Here is a 22,171-nt window from a genome sequence, read left to right on the forward strand (position 1 = left end):
GCTTCTCTTCTCCAGGCTGAACAGCCCCAATGTTCTCAGCCTGTCCCCATATGGGAGGTGCTCCAGCCCCTGATCACCCTTGCGGCCTCCTCCAGACTTGCTCCAAGAGCTCCATGTCCTTATGCTGAGGACACCAGCACTGCACACAGTGCTGCAAGTGGGGTCTCAGCAGAGTGCAGTAGAGGGGCAGGATCACCCCCATGACCTGCTGGAGGAGGTGGTCCTTAGTGCCCAGGGACAGCAGTGCAGCAAGGCAAGAGCCAAGAAGAGCAGGGATTTACCAGGACAGCTGATCCCCTGGTGCAAAGCACAGCCCTGCACCCCATCCCAACAGTGCTGCCCATCCCTGGATGCTCACTCGCATCCCTCGGGATGCACCAGCCCCGGCTGGGCTGCCAGGACAGATGCAACACCACCATGGGACAGGGAGCACAAGAACCACCACGCAGGGGGTGAAACAGGTCAGGTCACCCACACAGGAGGTACTGGGAACATCTACACACCGTGTAAGTGGTTCCCACAGCACCAAACCTCATCACCAGCGCGGCAGAGGATGATGGCCTCAACTGCGGGCACAAGCACTGCTCTTCCGGGGGTAAAACATTGCCCCAGCCCTCGCTGCTCAGGGTCACTTCTCCCCCAGAGCTCTCTCGCCTTACAAGTGACTGGAAGAAAAATCCACCTCCTGCTTCGAGTCCCTTCAGCTCGTGCAGGAGAACAGAAGCCCTGCAGGCAACCACAGCTGCTGCCAGCAATTGCACAGCTGGGATTGACAGCTCCAGCACCCGTCCCCAGGACACCAGCCCAAGATCTCTTCCCATCACCTCACTGTGTAGATTTAACCCTGCTCCTTCCACTCCCGCCTGTCCACACCCCTCAGCTCCTCCCCGCTGCCCTTCAGCGATTATGTGAACCCATCCCAAGGGATGATGCTAAACCCCTGTGGCCAAGAACAGCAGTGCCAGGGGAGACTGAGCTGAGCTCTTAGGCAGAAGCTCTTCCCTGTGAGGGTGCTGAGGCGCTGGCACAGGGTGCCCAGAGAAGCTGTGGCTGCCCCATCCCTGGCAGTGTTCAAGGCCAGGTTGGACACAGGGGCTTGGAGCAAGCTGCTCCAGTGGAAGGGGTCCCTGCCCGTGGCAGGGGTTGGAACTGGGTGAGCTTTAAGGGCCCTTCCAACCCAAAGCAGGCTGGGATTCCACGAATTTTGAAGCAGCTTTAAGGTCCCTTCAGTCCAAACTGTTCCACGGTTCTAGGAGGAGTGAACCTTGTACCTGAATTGTGTGTCTGGTGCTTTGTGTGTTACCTTTAGTGTCCCCGTGGCACCCACATCCTGCAGGTAGCCAGGGTGAGGGGTCAGGGACTGCGCGGCTGCAGTGGAATTCATCAGTGCAGGGCTCTGCCTCAGCTCCTGGGCTCTGCTGGGATGGGGCAGTGTGGCACGTACTGCTCAAAGGGCTCTATAGTATTAGATTCGTGACCTGCCTGCTCCATAGCATGCCCCTATAATGTTAGATATGTGACTTGCCTGCTCAATAGCATGGCTCTGTACTGCTGGACCCATGACCTGCTGCTTTATAACACAGCTCCATGGTGCTGACTTGAGAAAAGATGTCTGGTTCTGCAGACTGACCACTCTGAGACTGAATTGGTTTAAGCAGGGTTCACAGCCCAGCATGGGTTGGTCTCATTCTTGGAAGTTCCATCTGGGTGGTGTTTTCTGACTGACATCTTACTACAATCTCCTCAGCATGTGAGAGAAATAGCACAGCTGAATGTTGGGGCCAAGCTTTGGGATACGCAGGCTCCTCAGCAGAGCTGCTTCTAGAAGTATGAAGCTTTTCCTCCTAGAAAATGGAATCTTGACGAGATAAAATATGCAAGGTAATATGTGATTGCATTTGGGACAGGAGGCCCCTGAGAAGAACCGGGCAGGTTTCTGCATCCCATTTGGTATTTTCAGATTTATCTTTCTTCTATTTTCCAATCTTCAAAGAGAGATTGGAAGTGAAGCACTTGGGAATTCATTTTTCTCCATAAAAGATAGACTTTTTCTATATCAAATTAGGGGAAAATGTTGAAAATTGTTTTTTTTCTCTGGGTGAAGTCACTTTGTGCACGCAGTGTCTGCGCAGGGGCTCCGGGAGCCAAAGCAGCTCCTGAGCCTTGGCTGCAGCTCCAAGCCTTTCCACAGACTTCCCTCAGCCCACGGCAGCATCTCTGCTGTGTCAGACCCTGTCCCAAAGCTGCTGCCAGCTCCGAGTTAAACCCAAACCCAGCCAGCTCGCAGGCAAAGGCTGGAAAACCTGCCCGGGGAGAGCGTGAGCTGGGGGTTCGCGCACAGTCGGTGGCCAGTGTCTGCCTGGCAGGGCCGCAGCTTCTGGAGTCCAGCAATGCAATGAAGTGATGTGTTCATCAAGTGCAGCTACCCAGGAGGGGAGAAGGGGAAAACCACAGCGTGCAGCAGCCAGGCGGGCTCACAGGAGGGTCTCGTGGGCCCTCGGCCCCCTCAGAACACACAGGTTTAGTCTTGGGCAGAAGACAGCAGTGACAGCAAGTACAAAGCCCAGTTCCACGCAGCTGGTCAGCAGCCGTACCCATTGCGCTGTACAGCAATGGTTGGTGTGGGAGTAGTTTGGTTTCTCCTGACGTGGTTTAGGTTCAGAAGGCAGGTGGGTGAGAGGCCCGTGAGATGAGTTTGTGACACGACCACTGGACCCGATGCTGCAGCAGGATGCGGGTACAGCTGGGATGCAGCTCAGCACCATCCACAGCCAGTGCCACACTGCACCATGGACAAACACACCCCGTTACATGGGTGTTGGTGTGCCTGCTGTGTATGAACTGAAAGTGCTTTAGCAGGGGTTTTGCTCTGGGACAGAGTGGGGTGGCAGTCCCTGATGGTTTCCATGGGGTGATCCTGCATTCCCAGTCTTGAGGAGAGCAATAGGAGGATCATGTCCATTGTATATTCACTGCCCTGGCTCCTGGTGGGTGCTGCCCCATTATTTTTTATAGAATCCCAGCCTGGTCAGGTTGAAGGGACCTTAAAGCTCCTCCAGCTCCAACCCCTGCCACGGGCAGGGACCCCTTCCATAGAGCAGCTTGCTCCAAGCCCCTGTGTCCAACCTGGCCTTGAACACTGCCAGGGATGGGGCAGCCACAGCTTCTCTGGGCCTTGGGTCTCCTGAGTAGGGATATTCCTCTGGTGGCTTCTTTCTTCGCGTCAGGCGGTTAACACCGTGTTGTGTGTTTCCCTGGGCTTTCCTGGCTGCAGGCAAACCTGAAGAAGTTCATGGAGTATGTGCAGATGCTGAATGTGGAGAAGGTCTGCAGGCTGCTGGAGAAGGGACTGGACCCCAACTTTCATGATCCGGATACTGGAGGTGAGGCTGGCTTCTACAGAGAGGGGAGGGTGGCAGAGGAGGGGTAGGGGAGAAAGGATCTGGGGACACAGTGGGGACTTGGGGGTGACTGTTCTTGAGGGGCTGAACAAATGATGTGTTATGGTCTGCAGTGTAAGGTTTGGAACATAGGGACGTGGGTGGAATTTCTCAGCAGTGTGTCTTCTTATGACGCTGGGTCTTGGGAGCATGAAGTTACAGCAGGCTCTTGGGAGGAGATGGTGTGTGTGGGGAGCACACGGAGCTTGGGAGTACGGCACAAAGTGACAGCTGTGGGGCTGCGCAGCCTTGGCCGGGATTCTGGGGGGATGAGGCTGTCTCTGGGACAGGGTGGATGCGACTGGCTGCTCGAGGGTCTCTTCATGAAGCCATCAGAAAGCTCAAGAAGTGCTTTGGGGGTCAAGAAAATAAAACCTTGGCCTCTGGTTTCCTCGTTTTACTTTTCTCTGTGTCTGAGCAAAGTTCGCCCCACGAAGCTGGTCACTGGAGCGCCGGCTTCTGGGGTTCCTGCAGGCTCCTGGCTGTAAAGAGTGAGAACGGGACCCCAGCACTGGTAGGCTGGGGAGGAGGGAGCTCTGCCCATCTGCCCTGCCGTGGAGTCTTGTTCTGAGCGAGGGGTTTCTGCTTCTGTTGCTCCTGTTTAAAAGCAATGCCGCTGATCAGTATTTACCATGGAGCTGAGGGGCTGTGTGTGAGCCAGGGGCACGTTTCCAGCCCAGGAGCAGGCTCCAAGCTGGTAATTAATTCTCTGTGTTTGTGGTTCAGTGGGATGATTTCTCAGGCTGTTTCTGGAGCGCCGGCCACCTCTGTACTCCATATTTAGTGTGCCCAGACCATGCCTCAGCCCTGAGGTCAGGCAGCAACGTGTGGTGCTGTTCACAGTTAACCTCTCTTGTCCTCTTGGATAATGCGGCTGCAAACAGGCTCCCTCTGGGAATGGCTCTTGCCAGCTCCTGAGCTGGGAGGTGAAAGCTGGTGCAGCCAAACTCTGGCAAGAGCCATTTGAACAGTGCCCAGGAACACTCACACTGTTCATTTGCTGCTGTAGCTGCTCTGGCTGAACCCACTGGTGTCCTAATGAACAACTGCTCATACGGAAAATAGCTGGTAGCCTGTAAATGTGGTCCCTGTCCACCCCAGAGCATTCCCAAGCAGCTCGGCTCCGTGTGGCTTCCAGTTTTGCCCAAGCCGTTACAAGTATTTTGAGGGGTCGGTCCTGAAGGAGATTCTCTGAGCTGGTGCAGCTTTTAGAGCACATTCCATTGCAGAGTTCAGTGTGCTGCTTGAAAAGATGCTGTGAGTTTTGGATCTTGTACATTTGAACCCAGGCATCCCTTCACAGGAGGGAAATGGCTCTTAGGAGTATAGTGAGAGACTGTGTGAAGTGTAGAGGGGGAGAAGGAAAAACGTGACCCAAACAGTTGCTTGGATCCAGTTCAGAACCAAGGGCAAAACCAGAGTGGATGTGATGAGATGTTAAAACAGTGTTGGAGCAGACGAGGCTTGGACACTTCGCTCTGGACTCCTGGTGCAAGCCCATATCATTACTGTTTGCTTTACAAGTTTTGTGAACAGGAAAGAATGACATAAACCTGCTGTTCAATATTCAGGGCTCCTGGAATGTGCGACCAGATGTTGCTATTGTCCCATCGACCTGACCCCCTATCCCTTGCAGGATGCTCTTCACCCCCTGTGTGTGTGCTCGCTAAGCAAAGCTAACCATGTTTTCCAGAAAGCCATCAATCCTCCAGGGAACAGGGGATCCGTTTTCCTCCTTCCTCTGGTTAATCACCCTCACTGTTTAAAATTCCCATCTCATTTAAATCTGTGTGCTTCAGCTTCCAGCTGTCCTTACACTTTATCTTCTAGATTAAAGAGCACTTTAGTACCTGGTGTGTCTTCACATGAAGGTATTTATACACGGTAATCAAGTCAACCTTCTGTCTTCCTTGCCTTAATTAAAGAGAGGCCAAACTCCTCCAGTCTTGCATTTGAAGGTATTTTCTCCAGCTTTCCCATCATTTCTGTGGTTAAGGTGTCACTATTCCATTCTTAAGAGGTTTTTAACAGCGCAGGTACAAGCCTGTGCCACTCACAGCTCTTCCTGCAGCTCCCTGCTCCCCGCGTTTGGGAGGACGGGGGTGAACGTGTGGCTCTGGATGGGACCCCATGTTACGTCCTGCTAGATGGAGGGGATTTGGGGTTTTCTTCCAGTCCTTCCTCCGCTGCGTCCTACCCCCACCTTAACATGGGGTTACTTGGCCTATGTTGGTTGAAGTGGAACCACAGAGAAGTTCCGTGCTTGGGAGCTTCCAGAGCAGGGCAATGGAGCTGGTGCAGGCCCTGGAGCCCAAGTGTGATGGGGAAGGGCTGAGGGACCTGGGGGGTTCAGTGTGGAGAAGAGAAGGCTCAGGGGGGACCTGATGGCTCCCTACAAGTGCCTGAGAGGAGGAGGGAGCCAGGAGGGGCTGGGCTCTGCTCCCAAGAAACAAGGGATGGGACAAGAGGAAACGGCCTCAAGCTGCCCCAGGGCAGGTTTAGATGGAGCTGAGGAACAATTCCTGCCCCAGAGGGTGCTCAGGCATTGGAACAGGCTGCCCAGGGCAGGGCTGCAGGCACCGTCCCTGCAAGTGCTCACACAGCGTGGAGACGAGGCCTCAGTGCCATGGGGCAGTGGTGGCCTTGGCAGTGCTGGGAATGGTTGGACTGGATGAGCTTAAAGGGAATCAATCACTCAGGTTGATCCCATGGTGTGATTTTTTTTCAGAGGTTGTTTTCCTTCCTGCTTGTTCCCAGGTGGATGATGGAAGGGCATCAGCTGCTACTCCCCCAGCATTGCTGACCCACAGTGTAGCCCTCAGGCTGGAGCATTCCACAGCACCCTGACCACAGGGAGCAGCTGCTGCAGCACGTCCCTCCCAGCCTGTAGCATCTCAAATGCATCCTGCTGGGTTTCCATATCTTGTTGTTCCTTAGTGCCCAGCCCTGGTTGCTCCTCGAGCTCTTCCTGTGGCATCTACGGTTGTATCAGCGATGTGCATTCACTTCAGGATAATTAGGGTCTCAACAGAGTCAAGTCCAGCACCTGAAGAGCCTCTTCATCACCCTCGTGGTTGCCACATTCCCCAGTGATCACTCTTAGTGCTGCTCTTCACAGGGATTTTGGATCCCTGGGATGTGTCTGACTGATGTTTTACACCCCCCATTTTAATGCCATGTAGGATGCAGCCAAGCGTGAGCCTTGCATCAGCACAGCTATCTGCATCCGTCAGACTCTTAATTTACCGAGGAAGATCTAGTTACTGTAAAGCCTGATAGAGCAATATTAATAATCTAAGTGTTCTTTATTAAATTCCAAATCAGTTTTCCCAGGGTCAGTGTTACTGTTTGACTTGTAGCTTCATGGATCATTTTACTTGCCCCTTTTTGAACGTTGGCCTGACACTGATTTTCTTCTGGCCTTTTGGAATGCCCGAACCCTTCAAACTCTATGAAAGTTGAACTGTTCTTGCACCAGGAAGATCTTTAGGGAGAGGAGAAGGAGCATGATACCCAGCATTCACTAGGTGCAAACAATTCATTCCGTCTCGGGTAGCTCATGCCAAAAATCCTTGCTTGGTCATGGGAAGGAAACCAGTTTATTTCCACAGCAGCAAAGGGAAAGTAAGTGATGGGACATTCTGCTGCATGCATTTATTCGCAGTCAGACACTCCCTGCTGGTGACTGACCAGCTTGCACAGGGCTGGGACATCACTGTGGTATGATCGGATTTAAACTGCTCTCTGATCATCGTTTGCTAGGCCAAAGGTGCATTTCTTCTCTCTGATGTCCTTTGTTCTGTTGTTACTCTTCATTTTCCAATGCCCAGTTCATATTGAGCACTCTCTGTTTATCATGTCCTGTTGTTGGGTTGTCTCTGTCCCCTCACCACTGACCTGTGAGCAGCACGTGCCGTTGGGTGTCCTCTTTGCTTTATGGAGCTGTAGCTCTTGGTCACACTTAAATTGTTCTTTAGGACTTCCCAGTCACCTTATACTTTTAATTTTAAACCTCCTACATTACCTGTGATCGATTTTATCATCCACTCCCCTTGGTTGATTCCCTTAGGAAGCATCAAATACTCACCTGGCTAGTTGGGACTTCTTTCAGTGTCATTACTAGTTGACTTGATAGCAGTCAAGTATTTAGCAGGTTATTATTCCTTACACTGAGATCCAAAGCAGCATTCCCTTATGTTTCAGTGAAACAGGATCTATAGAAAAGGGATCATTTTTCTCCTTTTCAGAAAATGATGTATTTTATGCCTGCTGGATGGGACACCCAGCACTCCCCTTCAAGCTGAAGTTGCCCCAGGAGTGATTTATGTGACTTGGAGAGGAACACTTTGAAGTTAGTGCTTTTGTTTTTAGGTAGTGATCTGCAGCATCATCTTATGAAGGACCTTTTCACTTCCTAATCCACAGACATTCAAAGCCCTGCTCTGACTAATCAGTGGCCCTACAAGAGATGATGGGATTGTATTTTAAACTCTCCTCCTTGCCCACTCACGTAGCAGCAAGTGACTGCAAGGACACTTTCTCACTCTCGTAACAAGTGCCCGGTATGCTCTAGGCTGGGGTGATTCTCTACAATTGTACTGCCAATTATGGCACCGCTCTTCCAGCAGTAAGAGCAGCTCAGGTCCTCCTTCTTGTTCTCTAGCATTTTGCAATGAGCAAAGAGGAAGACAAAGAATCCTCCTCACAGTCTTTGTCAGATGGATTTAATCACATCTGACACTGCACTGGGGCTGCGCCTCCCTCTTTGGAACCATTTCATCTGTGTTCTTAGGTTAAGCTCTTCCTGATGGCTCTGCCCATTTCTCAGCCACCATCATTATCCGTCTCAGTGAAGTGGGGTTCCCTGAGGATCCTCCCGGATGGGCTGGTGTTCCCCAACCCAATGTTCTTGGGTTTGCTCCCATCACGTGGCTGGTGAGTCACTTCCAGTGGGTTTTGCCTGATGCCTCCTCTTGCTTGTAGGACTGACGGGATCTCTGGGATGAGCACATGGACTTTCTGTCCTTCAGCTTTCCTTCATGTCCTCGTGCCCCACTACTAGCAAATTTCTGCCCTTTAATTCCACAGGCTCATCCAGTGCTAAAGACAATTTGTGGGCTCTCTCTCTGTGTTCAGACATGGAACTACAAGCGTGTGGTTCCCTCCTTTGGCTACCTTTCCAGTCTGGGGTGAAGGGCACCCAGATTGCTTCAGCAGCCAGCTCTGGGGCTCGACTCAGGTGCCTCGACTGGGCATCTCATGCTGAGGAGCCCAAGACACGAGCATGGACCTGGCAGGGTTGGTGTGGGGCTGGCAGGAGAACTGCCTCTGGCTGTGGCTGCAAGGCCGGGTGGGATCGGATGGGTCCTGGCTGGGGTGGCCAAGTCTGCCTGCTCCAGGTGAGCTCAGCTGTGCTCCACCGGGTCATCCACCACCTCTCCACAGATGTGGTGGGACCTCACATACCACACTTGTGTGTCCAGGCTGAGCCCTGTCTCTTGTGGTTCAGCTCGAGGAAGACAGTCACTGGTTCTTTCTCATGCTTAGAACAGTCTTTCTTGTGATGCCTTTCAGCCTGAGCCTCTCATGAATCTTGATATAAAAAGAGCCGATGGTCTCACTGGAAGCAGATAGAATCACAAAATAAAAGAGATTTGTCTGTTTTGGGTGACTATTTCACTTTTGGCCATAACAGTAGTGGATGCAGAGACAGACCAGGACAGCAAACTATGCCAAGCTCCCTTCTCCATCCGTCTTTGATGTTCCCATTTTGTTTTGTTGTGGATGTGGGTGTTTGTGCAGTGACTGTTTGCTCCCCCACTCGGGTTCCTCACAAAGATGCTGATCATGGCTGGTTCTCCTGTTCTGTTGCCCATCTTGATGCTCTGCTCTCCTGCTTTCTCTGTCTCCCCTGTTCCCTGCCTGCAGATCCTTGTCCCTGGGCTACCTCGCGGGCTGGCTCCTGAGCCCAGCTGTCCAGCTCTCCTCCCGTAAGTGTTCATGTCTCAGATGCTGCACAGCACTGCAATTTGCACTTCTGATTCACATCTGTCATTTACCACAAGCTCACACTTCATACACAGGACTGGTTCTGCCCCTCTGTAGAAAGAGAAGCATAGTGCATCCCGCCTGGCATAGCTCTTCCACTCACGCATAGAGTCATAGAATCATAGAAGGAACCTTAGAGCTCATCCAGTTCCAACCCCCTGCCACGGGCAGGGGCACCTTCCACTAGAGCAGCTTGCTCCAAGCCCCATCCAACCTGGTCTTGTGCAGCTGGAATAAATCCGTGTCTGAAAAGAGAAACCGTATTCCCTATGAGGCTCCTCTTTGGCAGTCCTGATCTCAGGGACTTGTTATTAAACTGGAATTAACTGAAAGCTGATGAAAGCTGAGGAGGGAGGGACCCTGTGTGGTGGAGCAGGAGAGCAGCACTGTGATCTCGTGACAGACCTGAGCAGGCAGTCACACTGGCACAGCGTGGTGCTGCGTGTGCAGCGCTGTGGTGCTGCTGTGCTGTGCCCACTCCTGGGTGATGCAGGAGGTCTGCTCTCGAAGGGCTCCTCATGGGGCTGCCTCTGTCATTGCTGTGTGCTATACTTGCAGTGCTTGGGGGGCCTTGCTGATAGTGGTGGGACCTAAAGACTCATTAAACAAGGACTCTTCCAGATAGACTCCAAAGGACAGGAGCCCTGTGCCCATCTCTAGCGCTCTTTATTGTTTCATCACCTATAGGACTGCTTTGGCTATATAGCTGAGATAGAATCATAGAATTGTAGAATGGTTTGGGTTGAAGGGACCTTAAAGCTCATCCAGCTCCAACCCCTGCCACAGGCAGGGACCCCTTCCACTGGAGCAGCTTGCTCCAAGTCCCTGTGTCCAACCTGGCCTTGAACACTGCCAGGGATGGGGCAACCACAGCTTCTCTGGGCACCCTGTGCCAGCGCCTCAGCACCCTCACAGGGAAGAGCTTCTGCCTGAGAGCTCAGCTGAACTTCCCCTGTTTCAGTTTGAGATCCTGGATCTGGAGATGCTCTATGTGGTTGCATGGCCACTCTGATGCAGTCATGCTCAGGCAGTGGAGGCACACAGCAGCTCCCATCAAGGAAACATTTCTGGAGTTTGTTGTGGTCTCCTGGTTCCAGCCCGCCTCCCCTCTGTTCCTTTGCGGGAGGGGAGTTAGTTTTCTCAAGTACATAACTATGCAAATAGCCCAAGTCTGGGGCTAAAAAGTGCTAGTCACTGCAGAGCATTGGGTGAGAGTCCTGTGAAGAGCTGAGCGAGGATGCTGGGTTGAAGGCCCTCCAAATGTGGGGTAGGGGCAAACATGGGGGAAGGCTGGGGAGGCAGTTTGCCGACCAGCACAATTGCAGGTGAAAGAGGATGTTCTAACAAACCTTCAGAGTGTTCTGTACTTCAGAGTGGAATTGCACTGGTGTGTTGTATGGGGTGATGTTTAAAGGCTGCACAAAGCCGTGGAGACAGTTATTTTAATACAAAGATCTTGAAGCTGGTTTGGACCAGGATTAACAAACAGCTCCTTTAGAAATACAGTTTTGGGCTTTAGTTTCTGTAGTTTTGCTGTTTCTTCTTTTTCCTTTTTTAAAGTAAACATCTGTACCATGGCAGCACATGGATATATGGATCTGACTTATGGATAGAGCCTTAGGTTAGAGTTCTGTCTGCAAACCTGTGAGGAAAAGCAAGATTAGAAAGGTTGCTCTCTTATCTCCTGATAAAGTTCTCATTGTTATCAGTGACGCCTGTTGTGTCATGCTGATCATTACAAGGAGTCAACAGTGCTAAAATCCAAGAGCATCTTTGTGGTGTCTCACTCCCATACCTAGAGGCCTCTCCCTGTTTCCATCAATGCTTTGGTGCTGTTGTTAAGAGCCCAATGTATTTCAGCTGAGTTTCAGGGTACTGGACAGGAAGAAAGTGAAGCATTTTCTTCAGATTCTTTGTTTTGCCCTAGAAGTTTCATACTGCACTTTCTGGGAGCACGTCGACAGTGTGACTGATGTGTGTCACTTGGGATCCTGCCGTGTACCATCTTGTTCTGGGAGAAGATACACACACGTGCAGGGTAGAGTTCTATTTTGCCGAATGGTAAAGTAAACCTGTAATTGTTGTCTGTCCCCCCTGCTCCCTTGATGCTGCTGAGCCAGGGGTGAGGGGCGGAAGAATGTTCTGTCTGGTGGGTTTAGTTTCAAGGGGTTTAACCACGTCTCAGTCTGCTAAAGTGAGTATGCTCAGTGCCTGGGGTGAATCGGGGCTGCTGGCTTCTCCAGTCTGAGGAGGGCAGACCCAGGAGACCTGGGAACGGAGGGAACTGCTGAGGATGCAGCCAGTGAAGGCTTGTTGAAGGGCACATTGGCTTGTGAAGGACACATCCCCTCCTTGCCACCCCCTGTGGCAGCAGAGGAAGGGTGTAGAGAGAAAGAAGAGCATTAATTTAATACTTAATACCTTCTTCCAGAAGGGGAAGACCCTGGGCGATTCGGCCTTTGGTCCACCACGGCCAGCTGGCTCATAGTGATATTTCAGTTTAACAGCTGAAGCAGAAGCAGTTACTGGTAATAAATCCTTCTCCAGCGCTCCCACTTTCTGAAGACAACGGTGCCACAAACCGCCATAGATGTTCTCTGTTCAGGAGCCATCCCCCATTGCACCATGTCCAGAAACCTAAAATCTTTCAGTTCTTGGGGCTTGGGTTTTTAGCTTTGGCCTTCTTCAGCTTCTCAGGGAGTGTTTGAACGTCCTTGTCCCAAGTCCTTCTGGAGCAGTGGTCCTCCCATCTCTGCCAGGGGATGCCCACCTCATCCATCGGCCAGATGTGGGAATCTGGTAGCACTTGAAACTAAAGAGGATACAGGCAAAGGGAGGAAAAACTCTTTCCAAAAGGTCTTTGGAGTTTCTTGCCTTTCTCCTTTAAGGACCTGCAGGTACTGTGCATGGGAGAAAAGGTCACTGCTGCCAAGTCCAGCCTCCTCTCTCCTGGGTACCTTGCAAACTGAAGTCTGCCTTTGGTTGGGAATACTTCAGTACTGAGTTGTTAACCCAGAGCGCTCAGGTTTATCTATACATTGATGGGCCCATGGGCAGATGTCCAAGTATGAATTCCAAGAGAAGCAATAAATGAAGGGTGGTATTTCCAGTGCTTGGTATTTAGCAAAGAAAGAAAAAGCTGCAGCACATAAATGCTATTCTTAACTCCTCAGACACCCTTTACAGAATCACTGTAGTAAGTCTACTCTCCTTTTAGGCAGAGCAGCTTCGCTATTAGCAATGCTGTTTTATCCACTGTGTCTCTAGGGATGACTCTACCAGGGATATTGCAAATAGGCTCTGACACCAACTGCTGCTTTCTGTGTGGCTGGGTCTTCAGCAGCTCGGATAATTACAAACACCATTTACTCTCCTTCCTCTTGCAAAAGTGTGTGTGTGTGTGTGTGTGGAGCATCCAAACCCTTGAGATTTTCGACATTCAGCTCTTCAGCAGCTAAAGCTTGTTCTTCACCCACTCCTGGGAACACAAGTGTTCCATTTGTCCCCATCCAAAGGCAGCATGTTCCTGCCCTGCTGTTCTTGCTGTCTCAGAGGCTTTGCAGAACAGATGCCTGGTTAAACTGATTCACCCTCTGCTCAGTTTCTGCAGCCTTTTATTCTACCTCTCTTGACCTGGGTTAAAAACTCTCCCAGCAGAAACCACTTGTGGGTCATTATCCACGATCCTCTTCCTCACAGGGAGAGAGATGAGCACTTACCTGCAGCCTGCGAGGTCTCTTCCCTCACTCACGGACTATTTCTTTTTAAATCAAAGTCCTGTCACCCTGCCAGAGGTTTGAACAGCGGTGCTCAGAGGGATGGACCTGTGCTGCATGTGAGAAGGGCAATGCACCTCTGCCCACGTCACCTGGACCACCAGAATCCCTGTGCTTGCTCTCGGTTTCTCTTCCCAGCTTGTGCTGCTCTTTCTCCCCCAGGACACGCAGCAGCCATGCTCTGGGAATTCTCAGGCAGGGTGTCCCCAGTGTTAGGAGGGAAACACTTCCCTTCTTCAGCCATTAGCACAGCACATTTGTATGTGTAATGCTAGTACAGGGGGGGTTGCAGCCCAGTCACACCAGGGGCTCCTCATGCCTCATGTGTGCGGGTGTTACACGCTTGTCCTGTGCTGAGTTCTTCTAGCAGAGCAGCTCCCTTGCACACGGGTGGTGCACGTGGGAGCTCCCCAAGGCACACACTGGGCTGCCCTGCTCGGAGGAATGTTCTTCTGCGGAGTTAAATCCAGTCAATGGGCTCAGGATAACACTGGCTGCACCATGAAATGTTGCGTGCTTTGTGGTGCCACCCTCCCAGCAGAGCCAGCAGGAAGATCCAGCATCATCCTGGGCTGTTACCTTCGTTTCAGCTGCTTTTGGGGGTGGTTTTAAGCGGCACGTGTTTCCCTTCCTCTGGCTCTGCTCAGTCATGAGCCATCGCAGCCTCATTTGCCACCTCATTTGTTCAGGTTTCAGTGCTGCAGGATGATGTTCTGGCAAAGATCAACCGTCTGGAAGAGACTAAAGGGGAAATTTCAGAGAGGTTCCTGTAGGTACATTTTGAGGCTGTTAAAAAAATACTTGAGCAGTTTTACCGTTATTCTAAAATTAGCCCCGAGCCCGAGTGAGAGTTCAGCATGTGGGAAAGAGGGAGGCAATCCTCAGGATTTAACACGGGGAGGCCACTGGGGAGCAGCAGGGAATGAGGCAGTGATTGCATTGACAGAGAGCGTTCTTGACTGCACAGAGCACGGCCCCAGGACGATGTGAGGACAAATAGCAGCAGGAGCAGGTAATTGGGGAGAAATACTTGCTGTGCACAGCACTGCCTCCCCGCCTGCTGCTGGCCGCAAGGAACAGCCCTGTGCCCAAGTGCGGGAGCTTGCTCCTTTCCTGCTCTGGCTGTGCTGCATCCAGCCTGTGCTGGCTGTGGAGTGGTGCTTGTGTTTGATGAACAGCCTGAATAACTCACCTTCGTGTGTGATGTATTTCCTCTTGCTTTCAATTTTAGTAGCTGGAACTTAGAGGTGAAAGGGCTGGTTAGGCCAGAATTGTGGTTAGATGGGGAGACACCAGATGAAACCCAATGGCTTGTGGTTTGTGAAGTTCTTGCCCTTCTCCATTCGAAATCTGTTTATCTCATTGCAAACTGTTAAAACTCACTGCAATCTGTTAATCTCATTGCAATCTCATATGCAAACTGGTGGCATCTCTTTGAATCTGATATGCAACAGGAGATGAATGAAATGGTATGTTTGCATTCAGCTGAAATTGGAGATGAAATGTTATCTTCTAATTCTTTCATCTACTGCTGAAAATCTCAACTATGGGGTTCTACCTATAGGTAGTAGCTGTCACAGGCAGAAACTTTATGTTGCTGTGCACTGTAGGTCTGTAGGCACTCTGGGGAGAGAGAGACCCTCCTCTCCAGTAGCTTGCATGAACTTTCGTATCGAGCCTGTTGTCATCTCAGCTTGAACAGAGATTCCCCCCTTTTCCTAAATGATTTTGGTATTAGAATGAGGAGCTCGTTCCTGCTGGTGTTGGAGCAATCTCTGGGGTTTCCCAGCTTCCCTCAATGGCTTTGCCTTAGAATCACCGAATATAGAATTCTTTGCCTTATGAATAGAATATGCTCATATAGTTTGGGTTGGAAGGGACCTTAAAGTTCATCCAGTTCTAACCCCCTGCCACGGGCAGGGACCCCTTCCACTGGAGCAGCTTGCTCCAAGCCCCTGTGTCCAACCTGGCCTTGAGCACTGCCAGGGATGGGGCAGCCACAGCTTCTCTGGGCACCCTGTGCCAGCGCCTCAGCACCCTCACAGGGAAGAGCTTCTGCCTAAGAGCTCAGCTCAGTCTCCCCTCGGGCAGGTTAAAGCCATTCCCCTTGGCCTGTCCCTACAGGCCCTTGTCCAAAGCCTCTCTCCAGCTTTCCTGCAGCCCCTTCAGGCACTGGAGCTGCTCTCAGGTCTCCCCTTCAGGAGCCTTCTCTTGTCCTGACTGACCCAGCCCAGCTCTCTCAGCCTGGCTCCAGAGCAGAGCTGCTCCAGCCCTCACCATATCTCCATGGCCTCCTCTGGCCTCGCTCCAACAGCTCCACGTCCCTCTTGTGCTGCTGCCCCAGAGCTGGATCAGGGCTGCAGGGGAGGTCTCCCCAGAGCACAGCAGAGGGGCAGGATCCCCTCCCTGAGCTGCTGCTCACACTCTGGGGGTGCAGCCCAGCACACGGGGGGGTTCTGGGCTCAAGCACACACTGGCAGGTCAGGTTGAGCCCTACCACATGAACCCCATTTCTCCTGACACCCCCAGTGTGAGGGGGTAACACCCTCAATCCAGCTCTCATCTGCCAAAGGCGAAGTCCAACTGCAGCTCCTTCCTGCATCCGTTAATCAGATTTTACACCAGGGAACATGCAATGTGTTGCTGGTTCTTGTTTTCTGCTGTGGATCTTGTGCACTTGTTAGTGAATTACTTGAAGCATGTCTTAGGATACGCACGTTTCCAAGAATTACCAGAGGTAATCACTAAACCCCACATTAGGCAGTGATTACATTAGATTTAGTGAACAAATTGCTATCTGCAGTTCCTCCAGAGCATCTTGAAATGCCCCATTTGGACCTTTCTCAGTCTTTGGGATTCAGGATAACATGACAGATTTTTCAGTTGCTTTTGGCATGTTAATAACTGGGACCAACGGAACATTTGGAGCCTTTTTTCTGTTTCTTTTGCCTCTTTGAAAAGTTTGCCTCATTTAAGCTGAGATATTGAAAGAAGTCTGATGATTTAGCTGCATGTGGGAATGAGAATGGAGCAGGGGCTGGCGAGGGTTTCTCTGTTCATATTCACAACCTGAAGTTCCTATCATACTGCAAGGGCCCAACCTGTGCTTTCCAAATAAGTATCCATCATTAAGGATGAGATTTTATAGAAGTTATGGTGAAAACCAGTATCCGAAAGTCAGTGCTAATGACCAGACATCAAAGCAATTCTCTTTGGCACAGAAGGTAAGTGATGGTCCTTAAAAGACTGTTACTGTCCTCTAGCTTCCCTTCGCCTTTGGGTGGAGGTGGCCCCAGCTGAAGAGCAGGGGGATGAGAGCTGGTGAAGCGGATGGGGAAAGCTCCCCTGGCTCAGAAGCTCACCCACAGTCACTCTTCGTCCCCTTGGTGTGCGGTGTGTGTGTGAACCGGGACCCACCATCCCCATCCTGCCTCGGCTGGGGATGGAACAGACTGGGCTTCCACCGTGGCCACCACCTCCTGTGCACTGCAGGAACCAGAGCCGTGACTCTCTGTCTCTTTGTCCTTGGTGTGACAAGGGGTGGCATTACCTACCGTTTCTTGCGCTGCACCAGGCACTGCTCTGTGCCGGTGTCCGCATGCAGTGAGAAGGGATGCAGCCTTCCACTAAATCGTGTCTTCACGGCTATTGCTGAGCGAAGGAAGTATTTCTGCTGCTTATTCTCTGGTGGCATTGCTGGTCATGTGGATGCCATCCCGTTCCCATGTAATATGTTAGTTGTGTGGATGCCATCCCATTCCCATCTAATATGCATGTTACAGTGGTAATTACCCTCCTTTTTAAAATGCATCCCTTGTTTTCCCGCTGTCAGGGATCACACCCAGCCCTGGCTACAGTCCGATGCTGGGCAATGGGTGCAAGGAGCCATTGCACTTATTAGTCCATTGACTTTGCCAGGCATACAAGATAGCGTGTGTCTGTGTGTTTGTGTGTGCGTCTGTGTGTCTGTGTGTGTTTTTGTGTGCGCCTGTGTGTCTGTGTGTGTTTTTGTGTGTGCGCCTGTGTGTCTGTGTGTGTTTTTGTGTGTGCGCCTGTGTGTCTGTGTGTGTTTGTGTGTGCATCTGTGCGCCTGTGTATGTTTTTGTGTGTGTACCTGTGTGTCTGTATGTGTTTTTGTGTGTGCATCTGTGCGCCTGTGTGTGTTTTTGTGTGTGTACCTGTGTGTCTGTATGTGTTTTTGTGTGTGCATCTGTGCGCCTGTGTGTGTTTTTGTGTGTGTACCTGTGTGTCTGTATGTGTTTTTGTGTGTGCATCTGTGCGCCTGTGTGTGTTTTTGTGTGTGTACCTGTGTGTCTGTATGTGTTTTTGTGTGTGCATCTGTGCGCCTGTGTATGTTTTTGTGTGTGTACCTGTGTGTCTGTATGTGTTTTTGTGTGTGCATCTGTGCGCCTGTGTGTGTTTTTGTGTGTGTACCTGTGTGTCTGTATGTGTTTTTGTGTGTGCATCTGTGCACCTGTGTATGTTTTTGTGTGTGTACCTGTGTGTCTGTGTGTGTTTTTGTGTGTGCATCTGTGCGCCTGTGTGTGTTTTTGTGTGTGCGCCTGTGTGTCTGTGTGTGTTTTTGTGTGTGCATCTGTGCGCCTGTGTGTGTTTTTGTGTGTGCGCCTGTGTGTCTGTGTGTGTTTTTGTGTGTGCGCCTGTGTGTCTGTGTGTGTTTTTGTGTGCGCCTGTGTGTCTGTGTGTGTTTTTGTGTGTGCGCCTGTGTCTGTGTGTGTTTTTGTGTGCGTCTGTGTGTCTGTGTGTGTTTTTGTGTGCACCTGTGTGTCTGTGTGTGTTTTTGTGTGTGCGCCTGTGTGTCTGTGTGTGTGTTTGTGTGTGCGTCTGTGTCTGTGTGTGTTTTTGTGTGCGCCTGTGTGTCTGTGTGTGTTTTTGTGTGCGCCTGTGTGTCTGTGTGTGTTTTTGTGTGTGCGCCTGTGTCTGTGTGTGTTTTTGTGTGCGCCTGTGTGTCTGTGTGTGTTTTTGTGTGTGCGCCTGTGTGTCTGTGTGTGTTTTTGTGTGTGTGTCTGTGTGTGTTTTTGTGTGTGCGCCTGTGTCTGTGTGTGTTTTTGTGTGCGCCTGTGTGTCTGTGTGTGTTTTTGTGTGCACCTGTGTGTCTGTGTGTGTTTTTGTGTGCGCCTGTGTGTCTGTGTGTGTGTTTGTGTGTGCGTCTGTGTGCCTGTGTGTGTTTTTGTGTGTGCGCCTGTGTGTCTGTGTGTGTTTTTGTGTGCGCCTGTGTGTCTGTGTGTGTTTTTGTGTGTGCGCCTGTGTGTCTGTGTGTGTTTTTGTGTGCGCCTGTGTGTCTGTGTGTTTTTGTGTGCGTCTGTGTGTCTGTGTGTGTTTTTGTGTGTGCGCCTGTGTCTGTGTGTGTTTTTGTGTGCGTCTGTGTGTCTGTGTGTGTTTTTGTGTGTGCGCCTGTGTGTCTGTGTGTGTTTTTGTGTGCGCCTGTGTGTCTGTGTGTGTTTCTGTGTGTGCGCCTGTGTGTCTGTGTGTGTTTTTGTGTGTGCGCCTGTGTCTGTGTGTGTTTTTGTGTGCGTCTGTGTGTCTGTGTGTGTTTTTGTGTGCATCTGTGCGTCTGTGTGTGTTTTTGTGTGTGCGCCTGTGTGTCTGTGTGTGTGTTTGTGTGTGCGTCTGTGTCTGTGTGTGTTTTTGTGTGCGCCTGTGTGTCTGTGTGTGTTTTTGTGTGCGCCTGTGTGTCTGTGTGTGTTTTTGTGTGTGCGCCTGTGTCTGTGTGTGTTTTTGTGTGCGCCTGTGTGTCTGTGTGTGTTTTTGTGTGTGCGCCTGTGTGTCTGTGTGTGTTTTTGTGTGTGTGTCTGTGTGTGTTTTTGTGTGTGCGCCTGTGTCTGTGTGTGTTTTTGTGTGCGCCTGTGTGTCTGTGTGTGTTTTTGTGTGTGCGCCTGTGTGTCTGTGTGTGTGTTTGTGTGTGCGTCTGTGTCTGTGTGTGTTTTTGTGTGCGCCTGTGTGTCTGTGTGTGTTTTTGTGTGTGCGCCTGTGTGTCTGTGTGTGTGTTGGTGTGTGCGTCTGTGTGTCTGTGTGTGGTTTTGTGTGTGCGCCTGTGTCTGTTTTTGTGTGTGCGTCTGTGTGTCTGTGTGTGGTTTTGTGTGTGCGTCTGTGTGTCTGTGTGTGGTTTTGTGTGTGCGCCTGTGTCTGTTTTTGTGTGTGTGCCTGTGTGTCTGTGTGTGTTTTTGTGTGTGCGTCTGTGTGTCTGTGTGTGGTTTTGTGTGTGCGCCTGTGTCTGTTTTTGTGTGTGCGCCTGTGTGTCTCTGTGTGTTTTTGTGTGTGCGCCTGTGTGTGTTTTTGTGTGTGCGTCTGTGTGTCTGTGTGTGTGTCGTTTACTGGTGATTCCTGTTACCGATGAACCCATCTTTAATCCTTGTGACGAGGCTTCAGCAATCCTCATTTCCTCTATCGGTGTCTTGTAGCACAGGCCCAGAATTTCAGCAAAGCCACAGAACCATCCGCCCTCCACCTTCGTGTTTCAAACTGTGCCTAGCAGCAATGCCCTGGAACGAATCACCATCTGCTTTCTTATTTGTATCTCAGACCATTTATTGTCCTCTTTTAAACAGTTATTTCTAGTAAAGAGAGAAATTCTAATTTATGTGCAAATGAGGGACCTTTCTAAAAAAGACTCGACTGTATTTTTGAGGCACCTTGTTTTAGGCAGTGTTCACATCCTCCATTCACGGTGTGGAGGTTTGGATCTACAGACAGAGGGATTTGTTGGAGAAAGGAGACGTGCTTTTCTTTTCCATAGTGCACTCTGAGGAAAACAAATTCACTTTATTAGAATCAAAATGGTCAGAAAAATGTTCTGCCTCACAAGGGGACTTTACTCATTTTATGTGAATGAACATTTTGCCTCCTCCTCTATCGCATCAGCTGTGGGCAGGTGAGCACGGTCCCTCTGCAGCTCGGGTCCAGCAGCACTGCTGGGGTAGGGCAGAAGCCTGGTCCCGTGTCAGCGCCGTGACCCCTCCGAGGAGGGTGCGTGACCCATGTCCGTGGGGCTCAGAGAGGACAAGGACACCGAGCCCCTGGGGGAAGGATGTAGCAGCTCCCATGGGAAGAGCCTCTGCCCGCCCTGCAGGCAGCGGCAGAGAACGATGGGGGCTCCTGCACCCCAGAGCAGCAGCAGAGCAGGGCTGGGGCTGGTGGGGATCTCCACTGAAGGCATTCCCATACTTGCTCCATTATATCCCGCAACGGAGCGAGCCCCAGGCTCTGGGCAGCACTGGGCTTAGGGCTGGTACTGCTCGGAGCGGGACTGATGCAGTTTGTGTGGGCTCTGCCGCTGGGCTCCCTGGAGGTGAGCGGAGGTCACGGGATCCAGGGAAGCTGCTCCCATCTGGGGTGGGTGGTTCACATTTGGAGCTGGCTGGTGGTGACATGAGGCAGTGAGGAACCAGCTGTGGGACAGCTCTGGATGCTGCTGGTGGTGCTGGGACAGGCACTGGTGCACGGGGCTATCACTGGTGCTGAGCTGTGTCTGGTGCTGAGCAGTGTCTGGTGCTGAGCAGTGTCTGTGGTACTGAGCAGTGTCTCTGGTACTGAGCAGTGTCTCTGGTGCTGAGCTGTGTCTCTGGTGCTGAGCAGTGTCTGTGGTACTGAGCAGTGTCTGTGGTACTGAGCAGTGTCTGTGGTACTGAGCAGTGTCTCTGGTACTGAGCAGTGTCTGTGGTGCTGAGCAGTGTCTGTGGTGCTGAGCAGTGTCTCTGGTGCTGAGCAGTGTCTGTGGTGCTGAGCAGTGTCTCTGGTACTGAGCAGTGTCTGTGGTGCTGAGCAGTGTCTCTGGTGCTGAGCTGTGTCTGTGGTGCTGAGCAGTGTCTGTGGTGCTGAGCAGTGTCTGTGGTGCTGAGCAGTGTCTCTGGTGCTGAGCTGTGTCTGTGGTGCTGAGCAGTGTCTCTGGTACTGAGCAGTGTCTGTGGTGCTGAGCAGTGTCTCTGGTACTGAGCAGTGTCTCTGGTGCTGAGCAGTGTCTCTGGTGCTGAGCAGTGTCTCTGGTGCTGAGCTGTGTCTCTGGTGCTGAGCTGTGTCTCTGGTGCTGAGCAGTGTCTCTGGTACTGAGCAGTGTCTCTGGTGCTGAGCTGTGTCTGTGGTGCTGAGCAGTGTCTCTGGTACTGAGCAGTGTCTCTGGTGCTGAGCAGTGTCTGTGGTGCTGAGCAGTGTCTGTGGTGCTGAGCAGTGTCTGTGGTGCTGAGCAGTGTCTGTGGTGCTGAGCAGTGTCTCTGGTGCTGAGCAGTGTCTGTGGTGCTGAGCAGTGTCTGTGGTGCTGAGCAGTGTCTGTGGTACTGAGCAGTGTCTCTGGTGCTGAGCAGTGTCTCTGGTGCTGAGCAGTGTCTGTGGTACTGAGCAGTGTCTCTGGTGCTGAGCAGTGTCTCTGGTGCTGAGCAGTGTCTCTGGTGCTGAGCTGTGTCTCTGGTGCTGAGCAGTGTCTGCTGAGCAGTGCTGGTGCTGAGCAGTGTCTCTGGGCTGAGCAGTGTCTCTGGTGCTGAGCAGTGTCTCTGGTGCTGAGCAGTGTCTCTGGTGCTGAGCAGTGTCTCTGGTGCTGAGCAGTGTCTGTGGTGCTGAGCAGTGTCTCTGGTGCTGAGCAGTGTCTCTGGTGCTGAGCAGTGTCTCTGGTGCTGAGCAGTGTCTCTGGTGCTGAGCAGTGTCTCTGGTGCTGAGCTGTGTCTGTGGTACTGAGCAGTGTCTCTGGTGCTGAGCAGTGTCTGTGGTGCTGAGCAGTGTCTCTGGTGCTGAGCAGTGTCTCTGGTGCTGAGCAGTGTCTGTGGTGCTGAGCAGTGTCTCTGGTGCTGAGCAATGTCTGTGGTACTGAGCAGTGTCTGTGGTGCTGAGCAGTGTCTCTGGTACTGAGCAGTGTCTCTGGTGCTGAGCAGTGTCTGTGGTGCTGAGCTGTGTCTCTGGTGC

At 51.7% G+C, this 22,171-nt stretch overlaps 1 protein-coding gene across 9 annotated transcripts in view; it reads left to right on the top strand.

Annotated features, from left to right (window-relative positions):
- Positions 1-22,171, top strand: part of SHANK3 (SH3 and multiple ankyrin repeat domains 3) — a 329,535-nt gene that overhangs the window by 48,838 nt on the left and 258,526 nt on the right. For all 9 annotated transcript variants that reach the window (XM_062625226.1, XM_062625229.1, XM_062625228.1 and 6 more), the window contains one exon: positions 3,275-3,383. In XM_062625226.1, the coding sequence (XP_062481210.1) occupies positions 3,275-3,383 (109 nt within the window). The remainder of the gene's footprint in view (positions 1-3,274; positions 3,384-22,171) is intronic.

The sequence above is a fragment of the Pezoporus occidentalis genome, unplaced genomic scaffold, assembly GCF_034315485.1.
Source record: "Pezoporus occidentalis ecotype Australia unplaced genomic scaffold, CSIRO_AGI_Poc_V1 ctg279, whole genome shotgun sequence".
Classification (NCBI taxonomy): Eukaryota; Metazoa; Chordata; class Aves; order Psittaciformes; family Psittacidae; genus Pezoporus; species Pezoporus occidentalis.